This window comes from Daktulosphaira vitifoliae, unplaced genomic scaffold, assembly GCF_025091365.1.
Source record: "Daktulosphaira vitifoliae isolate Bord-2020 unplaced genomic scaffold, ASM2509136v1 Scaffold_1, whole genome shotgun sequence".
In the NCBI taxonomy this organism is placed as follows: domain Eukaryota; kingdom Metazoa; phylum Arthropoda; class Insecta; order Hemiptera; family Phylloxeridae; genus Daktulosphaira; species Daktulosphaira vitifoliae.
In genome coordinates this window covers 44,805,386-44,823,300 of record NW_026099572.1, presented here as the reverse complement: position 1 = coordinate 44,823,300, position 17,915 = coordinate 44,805,386, and the positions used below count along the sequence as shown (strand labels likewise).

Sequence of the window (17,915 nt, the reverse complement as noted above, 5' to 3'; positions counted from 1 at the left end):
GGCATAACGGATATATTATTTTTCGAGGTATGACCCGGATATAGTAGAGAAGAGATCCATAAAATAAGAAGTAGAAAATAAAGAAAATGAAAGGAAACGACGTGTAGCTGTTATGAAATATCATCTAATGTATGGCACTATTATTATTTTATTTTTTTACTCGAATTAAATTGAAAAAACAAAGCCAACTTAATAACAAAAAGCGATGAAAATAATCTAAAATATAACACTATTTGTTTATAAAATTATTTTTAATAGTTATATATACAGAGTAGAACTCATATAACTTTTGATACAATTAACATTTCATTGTAGTTTTTTTTAAAAAATAATTTATGCGTTTCAAACTATTTTAAAATCATATTTTTATTGTTAAATTTTAATAATAATAATAATATTTATTTATTTTATTTTATTTTACAACATTTTTAGAACGAGTAATTATTGTATGACAAATATTTTAATTCATAGAGGGTATGTTTTAACTTTTTATTGTACTAGCTAAAAAAATAAGGAATTTTAGTCAAACTCAATTTAGGGAGTAGTAAAGGGTTTTTTGAATAAAAATGGTACGTGGAAAAATGGTCGCTTTCATTATTTTTGTATAAGAAATGGCTGTATATAAAATAATTTGTTCATAACTAGTGAAATAGCTCAATTAATGAAATAAAATAAACTCAGTAATTATTAATGAGTATACCTTAGGAGAAATCAGGGCGATTTCTCCATTTACTATTTTTACACTCCAATTTTTTTTTTGTTTGTTGTTGCATAAACCAAATTTTATTCATCAAGTTATGACGGGTAAATTAGCTATAATAATCTACACCCAGAGAAAAACCTCGATCTATATAATAAATTCATTGTTCAATTTGATAAATATATCATTACTATTGAATCTATGATATATTTATCAATATGATAATTTTTTTTCTTGTCTTGAACAATAATTATTTATAAGAATAGTTATTTTGTTCGTATTAATAAAACATTATCATAAACCCTTGATAAAATTTCTCTATCAAAATTGATTGAGGTTTTTTTTTGGGTGTACGACGCACTAAATGAGTGATAACAATAATAGTTTCAAATCAGGTATTCGTGTATTATTAATAGTAAAGTCTATGGGTGTGTCAGACTTACAAATAAAAATAATGACTTCTGTGTTTAATACAGTAAAATCACAATAAAAATTGCACTAAAATCACTTAATTTTAACAAGCTGTAACGGACGAACGGCAATCGAAAAAAAAAATTGTATTAACTAAGTTGTTTGTAATTTTTTTTTCTATCATATCATAAAATTAAAAATAAGGGTCCCCATCTATGAAAATTATAAAAAAGGGTTTTTATCTCTGAAGGGCGAAAACAATAATGATTTGACTACATATTAATGTAGAGATTTTTGAACTTGATATTTTTTCTCTTTAAAAAAAATTATATTCTTAATAGTTTCTGAGAAAATAAGTGTTTTATCAGATTTTGATCACTCTGTATATATATATTAGTAACTAAAAATTCTTAATTTGGCGCATTAACACTGACAATTGTAATCTACTATATCTTATACTATATCGCACGTTCTAATTAAGTCTGCCATTTTTAATTTTAATTTAAGTCGATAGTCAATAAATATTAGTAGAAGTTTTTACTTCTGTCTACCGTCCCAATACGTTAGTTTAAGTTTTTTTTTTTGAAGTACAACGTTTTACAATTTAAGTATTATACATTTTTTCATTAAATTCTATATTTATTAAGTAAAATTAAATTAATCATTTAACTACTCTCTTTGGACATTTTTTAACTTCTTAGGGGTATGGAAAAGAGTTGAGTAGTCATGATAAAATTTAACCAAAATTACTATCCTATAATAATAAAAAAAAGTAGTGGGTCCTATATAAGTATTTTCAAGTTTATAAATAAGGAACACCCTAATATAATACAGTCTGTTATTTATAGAGTAAAATAAAATAAATATTTAATTAATTGGTCTGAAAAATTAATTACTAATTGTAGTTGTGCATGTGTTTATAAGCATATCTACATTTGCTAATGAATCACCATCATCTATACTATAAGCAAAGATATTTCAAGTTATTTTTCAAAGAGCATTCATCAAGAATGGCGTCTTATTTGACACTGTAAACAGTTATCTTAAATTATCTGTATACACAGGTCACAAATGACTCTTTGCAAAAACTTTCTATACGTTCTGTTTCTCTTATAATGTTCGGCGATATCGCACACAAGATCTGCTGACTGGTCCATAGTGCAGTCCATTAGTGTAATTTGTTTTAGGCGGGTCCCCATCCGTTTCATAGAGAAATAAAAGAACTTTTCAAATGAAAAAAAAAAAATCGGGGACGAATGGCAGAAAGAAACTATTTTGCTGGACTTTAGAGCTTTTATCTCATTCAACCGATCGGAATTGATTTAAGCCTTCAAAGAAAAATGCTACCCTTTAATACTCAGTTCGATTTTGAATGACCATTTTCCTTAGTCGATGCATGAATGCCGTTTTTAGGTCAAAACTTCTTTAACAATCGTATAATAAGATGTTTAGTTACATACAATTTTTGAGCAAAATAAAGCATAAAGAATTAAGACGAAACAAAATTTTCTCCATTTCATGCAGCAAGTCGGATTATCTTTGAAATAAAATATAACAGAACCAGCATAAAATCATTAATCGAAATTAAAAACAATAAACATCAGCCTGGTCAATTTTTATCATTTCGGTTTCGAATAACTTGGTTCGTTATTGTAATATTATATTTAGTTTCAAGTACATTCATAATACAAATGGCTTTTTTTGTAGACTTGGGCAATTATGACGTAGAAAATTTAAGCGACGTTTAGAAATGTCTGCGGCAAACCACATAGATATAATGGCAATGAGACAGTAAAACTTTACGGTTTGCTTTCGTTGGAACCACGGGTAGAGTTTTTAAATGTAAATCACCTTGGAGTTGCACGATGCTCATATTATAAACGTTCATGATATTTTTTGAACTGTTAATAAGTTAGAACTCAAAAAAGTTTTAGAAAATGTTTAGTGGAGTACATTTGAGAAAAACGTCATCAAAATAATTTAGGGTAAAATACTTGGTGCATAATTTTACTATACAAATTGTGTGGCACGTTTAAATTTCATAAATACTTTCAAAAAAATGAATAAATACATTTGTATACATTTTCATTAAAGTTAAGTACTGATGAACTATACTAAAAGTAATTAAAAATACAATTAATTTAAAAGTAAATACCTGATCTGTAAAGTTAAAACATTTTATTAAGATCTAAAAAAAGTCCGTTTTACTATTTCAATATTAAATTTCAATGTCAGTTAAATATTTATTTAAAAAAAAAGCTCTACACTTTTTTAAACCAAATTATCCCGAGGGGTTTAGAAACGTTTACATTTATATAATGTATGTACGGCGAATGGGAGGAAAGATGTGTATACATAACCATATCCCCTTAAGGGAATCACGCTAGTCTCGCTTAATTAAATATACTCGAACAAGCATTAATTTCGAATCCGGACTTTTCATAGCATCTCAGCTAAAGGCTTCCGTACCCTCAACACGCGTGCTTGGCTTGATCTACAGGGATATGAATAGTTAGCAAAGTATTCGTGTGCACAGCCGTACACACAAACAAAAAGATTACAGATATGATGTTTGATAGCATTTCAAAAAGATTATATGATTTAAATTAGTACATAATATATTTCAGTTATTATTTAAAAAGCCAGTGTTATATCCAACACTAGGGCTTAAAAAATTGTTTTTTTCATATGAATGGGTCATTCTTACGGCAAACCTATTTTTTTTTATATTTAAATGAAATTCTTAAATTATAAAAAAAATAATATATTTATATAATTAAGCATTTAGGACATTTTTTTGTACGAAAAATATGCTATTATATATTTTATGGTAGATTCTATTGGACATTGTTTTCCCCATGAATTCTGTATAATAAAATGATATCCGAAAATGTACACGTAGAAATTATGTGCATAGTTTATTCAGAGTCGCCACTCATTGAAAACAATTTTTTGCAGAGGGTATAACACATTAATTACAATGTTCAGTTACAAAAAGTGGTTTCAATGAGATTTACAAAAAAAAGTTTTTTATGCTCCTTTTTTTTAATTCAAACATATTCCCTATACTATATCCATTGCAAATTTTTTTGTAATTTCTACAAAAATTGNATACTATATCCATTGCAAATTTTTTTGTAATTTCTATTGCCATTTGTTGAAAAATCCATTTTGTTTACTTATTTAATTATGAAATACAATTTTTCTAAATCATTAAAAAGTTTGTAATAAATTTTTCAATTTACCTTTCTTAGAAAAACGTTTTTAAATGTGTTTTAATTTATATTATTATAATTTTGACATACGAGCGGAATAATGACACCGTGACAGTTTTCTCCTTTTGATGTTAACGTTTACTTTTTTCTGGTGTGGTATTTAATATGAGTGAGAAATTACTTAAATACATTTCATAGCAATAGAATTATACTTGGTATTTATCAATCTATCATAATTAGTACACATAAAATAATTAAGCTTAAGTATTTTCTTATTGTAGTATGATATATATGATCAATTAATCGAATCAAAGAGATACATAATTGTGACAATGATCGTAGCTTCAAGTATTTTTAATGTTATAATTTATATTGTAACACATTTTGTTCAAATAAAATTGTGTTATAAATAAATATGTACTAAATTTAACCGGTACAAATTATTACGATATTAATTATGTTCGTTATTAAAAGTTAGGTACAATAGCATAATCAATTTTTATTTTGATTAAAAAAATTAACGTAATAATTAATATTATTTTTTTAATTAAATAGCTGATATATACCAAACGTTTTAGTAGATCTTCTAGTAATTTTAAATGATAATGTAAACTTTACTAATTCGTAGGAAATGTATTGATTTGATAAATATATAAAAATAAATTAATAAATTTATACAAAGATCTAACAGGCAATTTGTAATATCTTATGGACCAAATTATAAAACGAGGCTGGAATTATTTAAAACAGCAGTTGAGTGGTATACCCTAACATTATATCTACAGATTTAATCTAAAAAAATCACGTACTGCTATATCAATCCTTGTTTATGTTTGATAAAATTTTATTAAACCCTAAATAAACGCAAACAATTATTTTATGCTGTATAACATGATTAATCAGGAAAGAATACATTCTTTTATGTTTATCAATTAATGATTTAATAAATATGATAGAATAAAAAAAAAAAAGAAAAGTAGAAATGTGATAATAATAATTAAATTATAATTTCTATGATAGTATCATAAATAGGCCTTAAAAGTATGGCCGTTCAACACTTCAAATTAGTATAAATTTAACTGGCAGGACCAAAACTATTTTGGTCAAAAATATTGTGCCAAATGAATACAACATGTTTAGAGATTGCCATAAAACGAATTAAAGGAAACTATTATTAATACATTATGCAAAGGAGGTCGACATAATTTAAAGCATGTTATTATTTCTTAGCTCATAATCCATTTTGGGTAAACACTGCCGCTCTTTAAAGCTGTAATGTATTTAATCCAATATATGACCACAATGTTCGCCCCACCGAAATCTCTATCTGTAGACTTCAAGAGACTATAAATTTAAATTACAAGGATCAATGTCGACCCCAATGGAAGACGCACCGATCCTTTCTGTTAGCACACGGACATTAAAGACGTCCGGCTTAATGGATAACAATGCAATAATGTGATGTAAATGATATTGGTAATCGCCAATTTCTGAGAAACATAAAGCAACATCTTCTATAATTTAATAATATATTATTTCAGTATAATGGATAGTTTTAAACGTCGGTTTAGTCATTAATATGCCAAAAGTCGGAAGTTGTTGATAGTAGAGGAGGAAATTTAAACGCTTGGCGAATTAAGAGTATTTATTTTCATATTCTAGGCCATATTTAAGTTTAAGACACCCGAAGAGCAAGTGGTCCTGGAGGTGTAATTTCAGAAATTTCGCGTTTTCTATAGCATATAATACAACTATTTTAAAGGTTTGAAGTAAATTAGTTTTTAAAGGCGTATTAAAATACTCTTCCAGTCTCAGTCGGACTAATTACATTCTAATAAATTCAATACGTATTGTGATTATAAAGAAAATAAATTGTCTTAGAAAAATAATGCTCTTTCGTAATATTTTTTGAAACACTACTATTTAAACAAATAAATCGAGCATTTTTTTAAATTTATTTATTTATGTCCACCTCGATAATAACTAAAACTAAAAGTAATTAATTATAAAAATACTTGAAAAATATTTGTATTCGTTTTTTATGGTCAATATTCATAAGAAAATAATTTAAAATCAAAGTTTCCTCAAATAAGTTTAAAAATAATATACAAATATTTCAACATTTTTTGGTTATAAAAATGTAATAATATGTTGTGTAATTATCTTAAAGTTAACTAATGTTGCGTTCAGAATTTTTTTCTTGGTATATTTTAATCGGAAATAACTCATTAGAATAATGGAAATCGGAACATTATCATCCATAGTACATAAAATCATTAAACTAACTGAATTAAATAGTGTACCGTGAGAATAGTATAAATTAGAATTTTAAAACTACAAAAATTATAAAAAAGTATTTAGTTTTATAAATTTTGTACGCATAAAATAATTACATTGGAACGTTCATGGTAATCAGCGGGAAACGTTCAGTAAGCATCAGCATGCACTGTTGGGAGTCGAAAGGGTTTCATCAACTTCCGGTCAAAGACATAGATCCTTGTGAACCCTATCGAAATGGAACTAAAGGACCTAATTAAATGGCCTTTGCGCAAGATTTTCTCATGTGTATATAATACGCGAATAATTTAGCTGCCAACTGCTCAGATGGCTCAAAACTAAACAAAAGCCAACCTCTAGACTTGATTTTGTAAAATGTATTTTTCGTTGATTTATTATTTCAAACTAGTCCGCTCTTTAATAGCACTTTCAATAATTCATCAATATTATCTCAATTTCACGCGAACAAAGAGTATGTATAATATATAAGTCGTTATGCGACGTTACTGTTATATTAAACAAAACTTCTGCGGTAGACTACTGCGATTTAAGTGTAATCTATGTTTGAATTTCCCTTTTGTTAGTAGAATGTCAAGCACACGCGACCACAAGTTCGCAGCCACGCAACAACACGCTCAGCCAACATGTTTTCAAAGTAAATCGAAATTATATTCAATCACCATCGGAGGTCTTAAGTTTTTTTCTGAGGGGCCGACCGAAGTAATTGTATTTATTTGGCCATATGCGTCCGCTGAAAATATAATCGGATTGTATATTTTGTCTGCGTGTTAATGTATTTTTTGATAAGATTTTTCAAACATTGTTTTTTCTCTAATGATTTTATGTTTATTGTTTTTTGTAGATCTACGGCTTTAATAATATTGTATGGACTTTTTAGATAGACGGTTAGAAATTGATTTATATTTTTATCAAAAATAAAACTAATAGTTATTGTGCACAGTAAATCACTTGAAAATATGAAGAAATATATAGGTACTTATAGTATTGATACCTTCAATGTTTTTCAAATGGTATTTTATTATGAATTTATTCTTATGAATAATTTATTGCAATTTTGTTTTTATAAAATTCAGAGAACATTACTCATTGTAGAAGTAAAAATGTGTATGAATTCATACAAGTTTATGTTTATGACCAATATAGAATAAATAAATAATAAACAATTATCTCAAGTTGATAAAACATTTATGACTAAAACAAAAATCAGTTAAGTGTAAGTAACTACGACTAACAATAATGTTGATTATTTATCCTAAATTTTGTAAATGAGTAACTTATTTTACGGATGACAAGTGATGAATTTTTAAAAAATGATTTTATTTACTCTCTAAACGATTCAAGTTTAAAAAGAAAGTTTAAAAATAATTTAATACCACATAAATGCATGCATAATCAAATTTTAAATCTATCCAACATATGATGTATAGCAAATATTTTTCATGAAACTGAATTTTGATATATTTTCTTGTCTCGCATCCGCATTACTTTCTTATTGTTTTTGGTGTTATAATGTAAAATTTAAGCTACTTGAGGTATTTTTTAAGTATAATAAAAGCCTTTCGACGAACAAAACAATCTTCCAAGTCGCTAAATTCGCTAGTGATCATTGTTTACCACTTTCTATTAAGCTTGTACACAACCTAAATAAATCTGAATAATCCGACAATGGACTCAAGTACCTGTCTGCCGTTACTTTGTTCCCTGCCGCGTTTTCCCAATTCTCTTCTTCGTTTTCGTCGTGCAGCTCCCATGGTTGTCGTTTAATTAAACTAAGACATGTTATGTGCACACAAGTAAGTACACGTATGTACGCGTTTTTAATTCTACACTCAACGCCGTGACCTGTTTTAATTTAAGCTTTTTTTAACTTGCGCACAGAACAAAAATTAACTTTGATTAATGCTGCACGTCCTCTTTAAAGAGGAATATAAGCTGTATATTTGTTTTTATTATATTTTGTAGAAACCAACATATTTTCCACTCAAACATTTATACTGCTGACGTATGTTTAGAAATTAATTGACAACAGGACGCGAAGTGAGAGGTATTTATTTTTACATTTAAGAAGTGATAGTATTAGCATAAAAAAATCCCAGTACAATGGGGTCGCAGAACTGTGGGGACGTGACATAAATGGATCCAGTATAGATGATATCTGACAGTGATTAAAATCACTATAACTTTTTGAAAAACGTATGGATCAATACAATTTTTTTATGAGAAATAATATTTATATACTTCTTTCATTTAACATACTTTTTTTTTAATCGGACCATTTTCCTTAATACAGGGGGGGTTTCAAAACTTAAAAATGCATATAGAGAGTAGAACTTTTTTCAACTTAATTTTTGAAAATGTTCCGGAAATACTGCGTCCTTTAAACATATATCAAATTAAAGCTTATTTTATGTACTATAAAATGAAAAAAAAAAATTTGTCCCGACACTTTATCTTCTGCATGTAAACGGTTGCCGTAGTTAAAAAAACACTATTTTTGTGTTAAAATTTTCGATTTTCAATTTTTAATTTTCAACTTAAAAATGCTATAACTTTTCGAAAAATGCATGTATCAGCACAATTTTTTTTTTTCTAAATACATTATAAGTACATCTTCCATTTGACATACTTTTTATTAAAATTAGACAATTTCCCCTTATATAGGGGGGGTTCAAACTTTGAAACATTGTATAAAAAATAGAACTTTTTCAACTGAACTTTTGAAAATGTTCCGGAAATACTGCGTCCTTTAAACATATATCAAATTAAAGCTTTTTTTATGTACTATAAAATGAAAAAAAAAAATTTGTCCCGACACCTTATCTTCTATGTGCAAATGGCTGTCGAAATTATAAAAAAAATGTAATATTTGCGATAAAAATCACCTTTTATAACGATGTTTTTTGTACTTAAAACTGCCATAACTTTTTCAAATATTAACTAATCAAAATAATATTTCTTTATATTGAAACCTTAGGTAATTTTCTTTCATTTGATATCATTTTTTTTTGAAAATCTAACACTTATTCTGCTCACAGGGGGGATTTAAAATAGCAACTTTTTTACAAAAACTAACTTTTTCAACTTAATTTTTGAAAATGTTCCGGAAATACTGCGTCCTTTAAACATATATCAAATTAAAGCTTATTTTATGTACTACTAAATGAAAAAAAAAAATTTGTCCCGACGACCTATCTTCTATGCGCAAAAGGCTACCGTATTTAAAAATATGCTATTTTTTATTAAAATTCTAGGTTTTGTATTTTATTTTATTTTAAAATATTTTATTAGGGGAATAAACTGACTTTCATGAATATTATATAATTTCATTGACATAGAATAAAGTTCATAAGACATATGATATTATACTTATTAACATTTTTTACTTTTTTAAAGTCGAAAAAGTAATTTTTAAATTTGAGTTAGCTTAAATAGCCAATTTTATCATGCAACAAAAATCAACGAATAGTTGCCGAATGGGTAACACCTTGATCTTTAACGCCTAGGGTACGAGGTTCAAATCCGTTTGTGGCTTCTAAAATTTTGCATTTTTTTTTTGAGTTAGAATAGAATTTTCAAATCATTTGATATTTATCTCATTTAGATTCAATAATTTCAATAAATATAAAGGATCTTATCACTATAGTCTCCCCTCGTGAGAAGAAATTGATATTCATGTTAATATTATTTTACTATGTGGTTCTTTTTCTGGCTACGATTTATTTTGCCAACCCTCACTAGACCTACTTTTTTCAACGATACGTCAAATGATTCATTTAAGTTTATGATATTTAAGTTAATGATTAGTTTAAGTTATTACTCTTAAAAATCAAAAAAATATTCCTTATTCAAATAAAAAGTAGCTTAACTAGATTTGTCCATACAAACAATTAAAATCATTAATTTTTAATATTCTTAAATTATTTATTGTCGAATTAAATTTGATATGATAAAAGTATTCAACTACAAAAGTAAATAATTTTACTTTATAATTTATTAATTTTTTAACTCTATTTCTGTGTGCTACTACCAGTCTATAATATGCCAAATTTTTTAGTAATATTTTGCTATATAAATCATAAATTTAAAAAAAAAATGATTTTTAGTTTCACCTGAAGTTAACGATGGAGTTTTACAATTATAATTATATTTTTGATAATATGCTCAATTGAGTAAATCTTTTTAACTACTTTGGTTTGATTGGTTCATTTAATTAAAGTAAATTATTAAAATTAATTAAGTTCTGAATATTTCAATTGCAGAATTTTTTTAAACACCAAAAGTTATTAGGATATGATTACTATTCTTTCTATTTCAGTTATCTATTACGATAAAAATGTAAAAAAATCGAATTTTTCTGACAAATGTACTGTAATTAGTAATTATAAAATTTCCAGATTGCATATTAATCTTAAAAATTTCATTTTTTTCAATTTAATAATGTCAATTTCAAACTTGCAAGTTGAACTATAAGTTATGGTAACAAATTCATTTTTTAGCTTCGATGCGAAGCTGAGAAGGTATTTTTCATTAAAACTTTCACTTTAAAAGACAATAAAAAATAGGTTCAAAATGATTACCTTTAACATATTAAAAATCAAAATCAGTATTAATTTAATACAATTTTTTTTGTTCTTAATTATTTTTTTTTATATGTAAATACTTATTTTTTAATAATAAGTAATAATATTAAAACTTAGAAGTAATAGAAAAAGTTTAATTGCACATTTGAAAACATCACGAAAAGTTTATTTAGAAAAGTATATTTTTTTTCTGATGAAAGTTCCTTTTGTTTAGTGTATTTATTCATAAGTAACAAAATTTTTTTATTAAAAAGTATTGCATAAATTCCTTTAAATTTGTATACGCATTAAAAGTATATGAATATACAACTCCTTTTTATTTTTATAATATCTCCGTAAAAATTACAATATTATATTATTGAATACCACTTTCATACTCAATTTAATTACTGTAATTATTATGTATTCATATATTATAGTTATAAATCGGGGTAAAATTAAGGGAATAAGTGTTATTGTTGTTTTTGAAATAATCTACCAATTTCATTTTTTTCTATTTAATAATATTTATTTCAAACTTGCAAGTTGAGTTAAAAGTTATGGTAATAAATTCATTTTTTTTTTATTAAAACTTTCACTTTAAAGAACAAAAAGAAGTAGGTTCAAAATGATTACTTTTAACATATTAAAAATCAATAATAATTTGAAAATAATTAATTATAAAAATTATATAATATATAATTAAAATAATTACTAATCTGGATATAATTAAGGAAATAGGAGTTGATGTTGGGTTGGGTTGGTTACATTTTTAACTTTATAATGCTATAACTCATTGAAAAGTGTACGAATCAACACAATTTTTTTATGAGAAATAATATTTTTTATTAATCCCTTTTTCATTCGACATATNTGAGAAATAATATTTTTTAATAATCCCTTTTTCATTCGACATACTTTATCTTAATCAGGGTATTAATAAGAAACTAGCAGATAATGTAGCTTTTGTAATTATCCACCAATTTCTTAGAATTAAACACTATCTACTGATTTGCATCGAAGCGTTTCTTATGATAGTGATTTTAATCACTGTCAGATTAAATCTATACTGGACCCAACTATGCAACATCCCCACTATGCCGCGACCCCACTGTGCTGGGTTTTTTAATTTTATAATGCAGTAACTTTTTGAAAAATATATAGACCAATAATCTACCAGTTTTTTAAAATTAAACACTATTTACAGATTTGCATCGAAGCGTTTTTTATGATAGTGATTTTAATCACTGTCAGATATCATTATACTTGACCCAATTATGCCACGTCCCCACTGAGCTGGGTTTTTTTACATGTTGGTATTCGTACAAGTGATGTCTATAAATCAATTATTTTAATTTGACTGGGAAACATACTCTTATTTTTTAGTTCCGAGTCCCATTTCATTTAAAAACTCGTTGGTTATCTTTGTTGTTTTGCAATAAAAGGGCGTATTCTAGTACATAATATTTGTACACTTTTTTATACACCGAATAGAATGTTCCTATATACATTCGACAATATCATGAATTATGAGATTTTGTCCAGTAGCTGTAGTAGGATTAAATCATCGCCACCAGTATTGGGGTGGATTCAAAACTATTAAATTACATACAGACTATAAAGACTTGGATGGACGAATGGTTGAGGGGAGTCGAGCACCAAAACCGAAAGTTTCCTAAAATTTATTTATCGTTCCCTTGGCAGTTGTTTTCGAACTGTACGTATTTATTGTATAATGTGAGTATGTGAGTGTGTGTTGGAGTATTTGAAAAAGTGAGAGTGGTTTAAATCTCACTCGTATACAATCAAACACACCGGCTACAGAATCAAAAGGTATGAGACTCACAAAAAAAAAAAATATATATATATATTATACGTTATATTTTTGATAAAAGCACTTTTGCAAAATTATGTATTTCAAGTTTATTCTTTACTTTAAAACCACTTAAGAGATAATGTCAGTAACACATTTTCCCTAAAACATTTTGGATGGAGTTATAGAAAAATTATTTATATTTTTACATATCTGACGAAATTATTGTTTCTGAGAACAAACTAAAAATATATTGAATTTAATGGAACGTTTATATTTATTATTCGAGAAGTAAATTTACGATTTAATACGAAATATTTTGAAAGTATATCGAATTGTCTGTATGTATTATATTATAGGTAGTTAAATAGTTATTTAGTAAGAAATTATATTTTATACAATTGAAAATGCTTCAATGTTAGAATTCATTTCTTATGTCAGTACTTAGAGACCTCGTCTTTCGGTACAACCTATCTTCTCAGTGAATAGTGACCCTTTTGTGAATTCTACACATTTATGTGAAATTCTGTAATCTGTACGCATAATACATCGAGATAGTCAGAAAACAGCAGGAAAGTACTGTATTGCTAAGGTTTTTGTCTATAGAAAACAATGCGATCCTTTGTTAACAATACTTTGTTGCTCAATTTAGTACAAAAAGTCAATCTCATATTTCTCTATAATCTCGTTTACTCATTGTTTGCTTTTAAAGCTAAATATTCTTTTACATTCAAACAAATTATCATCAGAAAAGCGATTTTACCATGGCACAGTATCCAGGTGGTTTTTATAAAATACAGGTCATTTAATTCTCATACATGGTGTAATAAGTCAATGAAACAATTTTCAAAACTTACCCGTGTCAGATTCGTTGACGGACATCCCTACACTATTAGAGTTGTCGTTGACCAAAAACGAATCAGCTGTGGTATTCGCCGTGAAGGTTTGTGGCGATAACGTGAGATCGTGACCGTTTTCCGAATCAAACAACTCGAATCCCGGCGAATCCGTACTCTGACCATCACCTGAAATAAAGACAACAAACTTTTAATTACTCATTAATTCTAATATGGTAACTATTTGTATAAAAAAATTATCATTAACGATAAAACTAAAGTTATCAGTACATCGAGTTTTACAATTTTAAGTGAAGATATAATAATTAGAAAATTTTAATCTAAATTTTTACGGTGAACAGAAGATTTTCTCGCGCCTGAGCAATATTTTAAAATTATTTTATAATTTATGAGTTTCTGAGATTTATTTTTTAAATGTAAATATTATTTGATGTTCTGCGATTTCCGGGAGTGTTTTTAAGGTTCTCAATAACCACTAAATCCCATGAGACAATTTCAAAGCAAAATAATTAAAATATTTGTGCAATAAAGCTTATGGAATAGTTTTTATTATCGTAACACTATTTATTATCGTATTAAAATAAATATTCCAGATGAACCTTGTGTCTTGTTAATTTACAAAAAAATTTTTGATCTCTCTTGTGAACGTAATTTCACTAGGTATAATTTTATACTTCTTAATATAAAATATTAATTTTTTAAGGTAATATATCTTAAAATACAAGTATTTTTGCGCAATATTTAATCATCTGTAAAAATTAAACTCGTATTAGTTTTTTGTAAAATAATAATTTTATAAGCTGTTTAAAATTTTTACTTCGTTCTATCAAAAAAATAAAATTATGGCATTGAATAATATATATATGCTTTCGTTTCACTTCAATATTTTTATCATATCTAAACTCTTTTCTGGTGACAAGAAATAAATTTTTCAATCGTTCTGACATTTCATTGCATACGCCTAGTTAAGTGTCACTACTCTAAAAGTGTATAGTATTTCATAATAGATTTATTATGTAGGTTGTGATAATATTATATTACTGCTATGATCAGAAAAAAAAAAATACTTCTAAAATGCTTATTCAAATTATATTATTTTGATGTTAACAGATTTTTACGAGTTTACTTAATAACAAAAAATTGTTTGAATGGCTTATCCAAGCTGAAATTAGTCTAACACTAACCTAAACGGTTACTTATGTTTTTTAGACAAATTGTTTCGATAAGAACATTATACCTTTAAAAATTCAATTTTTTAATGGTATTCAGATTTTAGTTTATTTGAAAGTCTTGTTAACTATTATTATATTTATCATAGCGTTATGAAAGTAATGAGGAAAAAAATTTTATTTACATTTAAAAGCTTGCCTTCATTTTTGTCCAAAAATAAAAAATTATTCTTTAATATTACTAAAAGTTATTCAAAATATTCTACACAATTTTTTTGTCGATAAGTTTATTTTACATAGTTCAATTAATAAAAATTGCAAGCATGTTTGGTATTGACTTACAACAACACAACACCAAGTACTCTAGTTTTACAATGCATATCTAATTATTGAAAACATTGTTAACGTTGCCCGAGGCTTAATGTCAGCATATGTTATGTTATAACAGCTGCCGCAGGTTTTTCATGTTCAATTTACCCTTTTCGATAAATTTTCTTCTGGGGCGCATTCTGTAGACAAACAACAACCCAATCAGGTAGATATTCGAAATACACACACACATGTGTCTTTTTAAAATTATACAAAAATAATTCTCCATAACGAAAATTCTATTTTCTATTCCAACATACGTCAAGCACTGTCAAAATGTTGCAATATTTATTATTAGAATTGTTCTTTGAATCACCATAAATTAATCATAAGACATAGCAAGTTTCACAGATTTTACACAATAGCTACAACATTTTTAACTATTATGTTTGAAAATAATTCAATTAATATTGTTTGTTTTAAGAAAAAAACTGACAAAAAATTTTCATTCTAACGTACTACACACTTGTTGTTTTGCGGTAGTAATGTATACTTATTATGTTCGTAAATAGAATTGTTTGGTTTGACCTATGCGATTTAAGTATTGCGAAGCCTGTGACTTCAGACAGCTGCGCGTTGGGTTTTCTCATTTGACGAAATTCCCGATGAAAGCGGTTTTTTATTATATTATAGGGTATTTTATAAACTCGGTTACTGCACACGCGGCACTTTTGAAATTGACGAAATTACTTATCGCGTGTCGACCGTGAGTAATATAAAAATACACGGTCGCGATTTTCCACCAGCCGCTTACCATACGAGCAGCAATAACAGGGTAATAACGGCTGAACGAAAGGGATGTAGGAAAATGCTCAGTGCGCACCCGTTGCAAAATAGAGCAATATAATTTTCGGAAGTAGTTGGGACGTGAAAGGTGTGAAGGAAATCCGGCAGTATACTATTTGACGAGATAATTGGGGAAAAGTGTAGGAGTAGGTGAAATAAATGGATATTTCGTTCATAAAAGTTGTAAAAAATCATAGCATGAACGTAAACCTTAACTGAAATGTAATTTAATAAAATATTATGTCAATAAATTGTGTTCATAGCTTTACATCATATATAGTGAAACAATGTAAATTCATAAAATCAGAAATTATTTTCAAATTTAATAGTTATTAATTTAAAAAAAAAAATATGTATTCATGAAGTAAATACACATTTTATACCACATTTACAACCCTTATATTCTTAATCAAGCGGAATAAATTACCAGTCATAAATTTAACAGTAATGATCATTATAAATAACAAATCATTTTAAAATGTTTAGAGCTTCTATCACGGCATAACTGTTATGACGTGTTGAGAAAGGCACACATTAAAAGGGAGTCTTTAGAATTTGGAGCCCCTCCGAAAATGTTCAAACTTGTTATTGTTCAATGAAGATGGCGAAATATTCGTATATAATTTCTATAACTTTTTTTATCGTTTATTTAAATGCTAAAAGTTTTTTAACATGAACTCTAAGTAATAACAAATTAATCTTTAAAAATTATCTACACATTTTTTGTATATGAAAAGGGAAGTAATTTATTTACCAGGTAACTACTTTTCAAAACGTACCCGGTGTTCGCTTCATTTTATATTAAATCACGATGATTTGGCTCAGGCGCTCATCAGCCCGGCTAGCTCAGTCGGTAGAGCACGAGACTCTTAATCTCGGGGTCGTGGGTTCGAGCCCCACGTTGGGCGAAAATTTTTTGCGCATAATTTTAGTAGTTTATATAAATAAATGATATTTTAAATCTTCCAATTTTCAATGATATGTATAAAAATATCGTTTTCTTTATTGGATATGAAAAAAAAAAAAATTAAAGAAGATACGAAGGATTTCAAATAATTTTATTTTACATTAATTAAATTATATATTTTAGTTTATGTACTTACTATATGTCACATTAAAGTTAATGTTTAATTGTTATTAGCTATTCTTCATCCGTTTTATTTTTAATAGGATCGATCCGAACATTAAACAAATAAAAGTTTTAAAAGGATAAAAGTTAGTTTTAATACTTTTATAGCATACTTTTATATACTTACTTAGAGCTTTTCTGCTAATAATAATACACGAGGACAAAATGAAAGAGGATTTTTAGCGTTCAAGATGTTTTTTTTATAAGTACAATGTAATCCTTAACCAATATTGAAGAAAAATAAGGGATTGGTGACGTCACCCAAAAGGATAATGTATCCCTACTATTTCACATCGACCTATACTATGTACGACCAATATACACGTGAGGTATACCCATCGAGAACTTCTACAAGTAGTATTTTTATATCGTTTCTCCATAGAGGCACTAGCGTTTCCTACACTCTGATAACAAAAATAAAATTACGGAAACGTAAAGAGTTTCCGTATTGAGATAATTGTTCTAAAACATTGTTTATCAATCAATAAGTACTAATAACATTTAAACATTGTCTGAATCTTTATGTTAAGAGTAACTTTGAAATGCTTTGAACGTAAATAAAAATTGACGGTTTTTTTTTTAAATAAACTTCAATAAAGAACAAAAAAA

General features: G+C 26.7%; 1 protein-coding gene and 1 non-coding gene across 4 annotated transcripts in view; one reads left to right on the top strand and one right to left on the bottom strand.

Annotated features, from left to right (window-relative positions):
• The window catches only part of LOC126910318 (serine-rich adhesin for platelets-like), a 137,456-nt gene that overhangs the window by 53,893 nt on the left and 65,648 nt on the right, over positions 1-17,915 (bottom strand). For all 3 annotated transcript variants that reach the window (XM_050692795.1, XM_050692796.1, XM_050692797.1), the window contains one exon: positions 13,854-14,021. In XM_050692795.1, coding sequence (XP_050548752.1) covers positions 13,854-14,021 — 168 coding nt within the window. The remainder of the gene's footprint in view (positions 1-13,853; positions 14,022-17,915) is intronic.
• Trnak-cuu (transfer RNA lysine (anticodon CUU)) lies at positions 17,013-17,085 on the top strand. Its single transcript has one exon. It is a non-coding gene; the product is annotated as a tRNA-Lys (tRNA).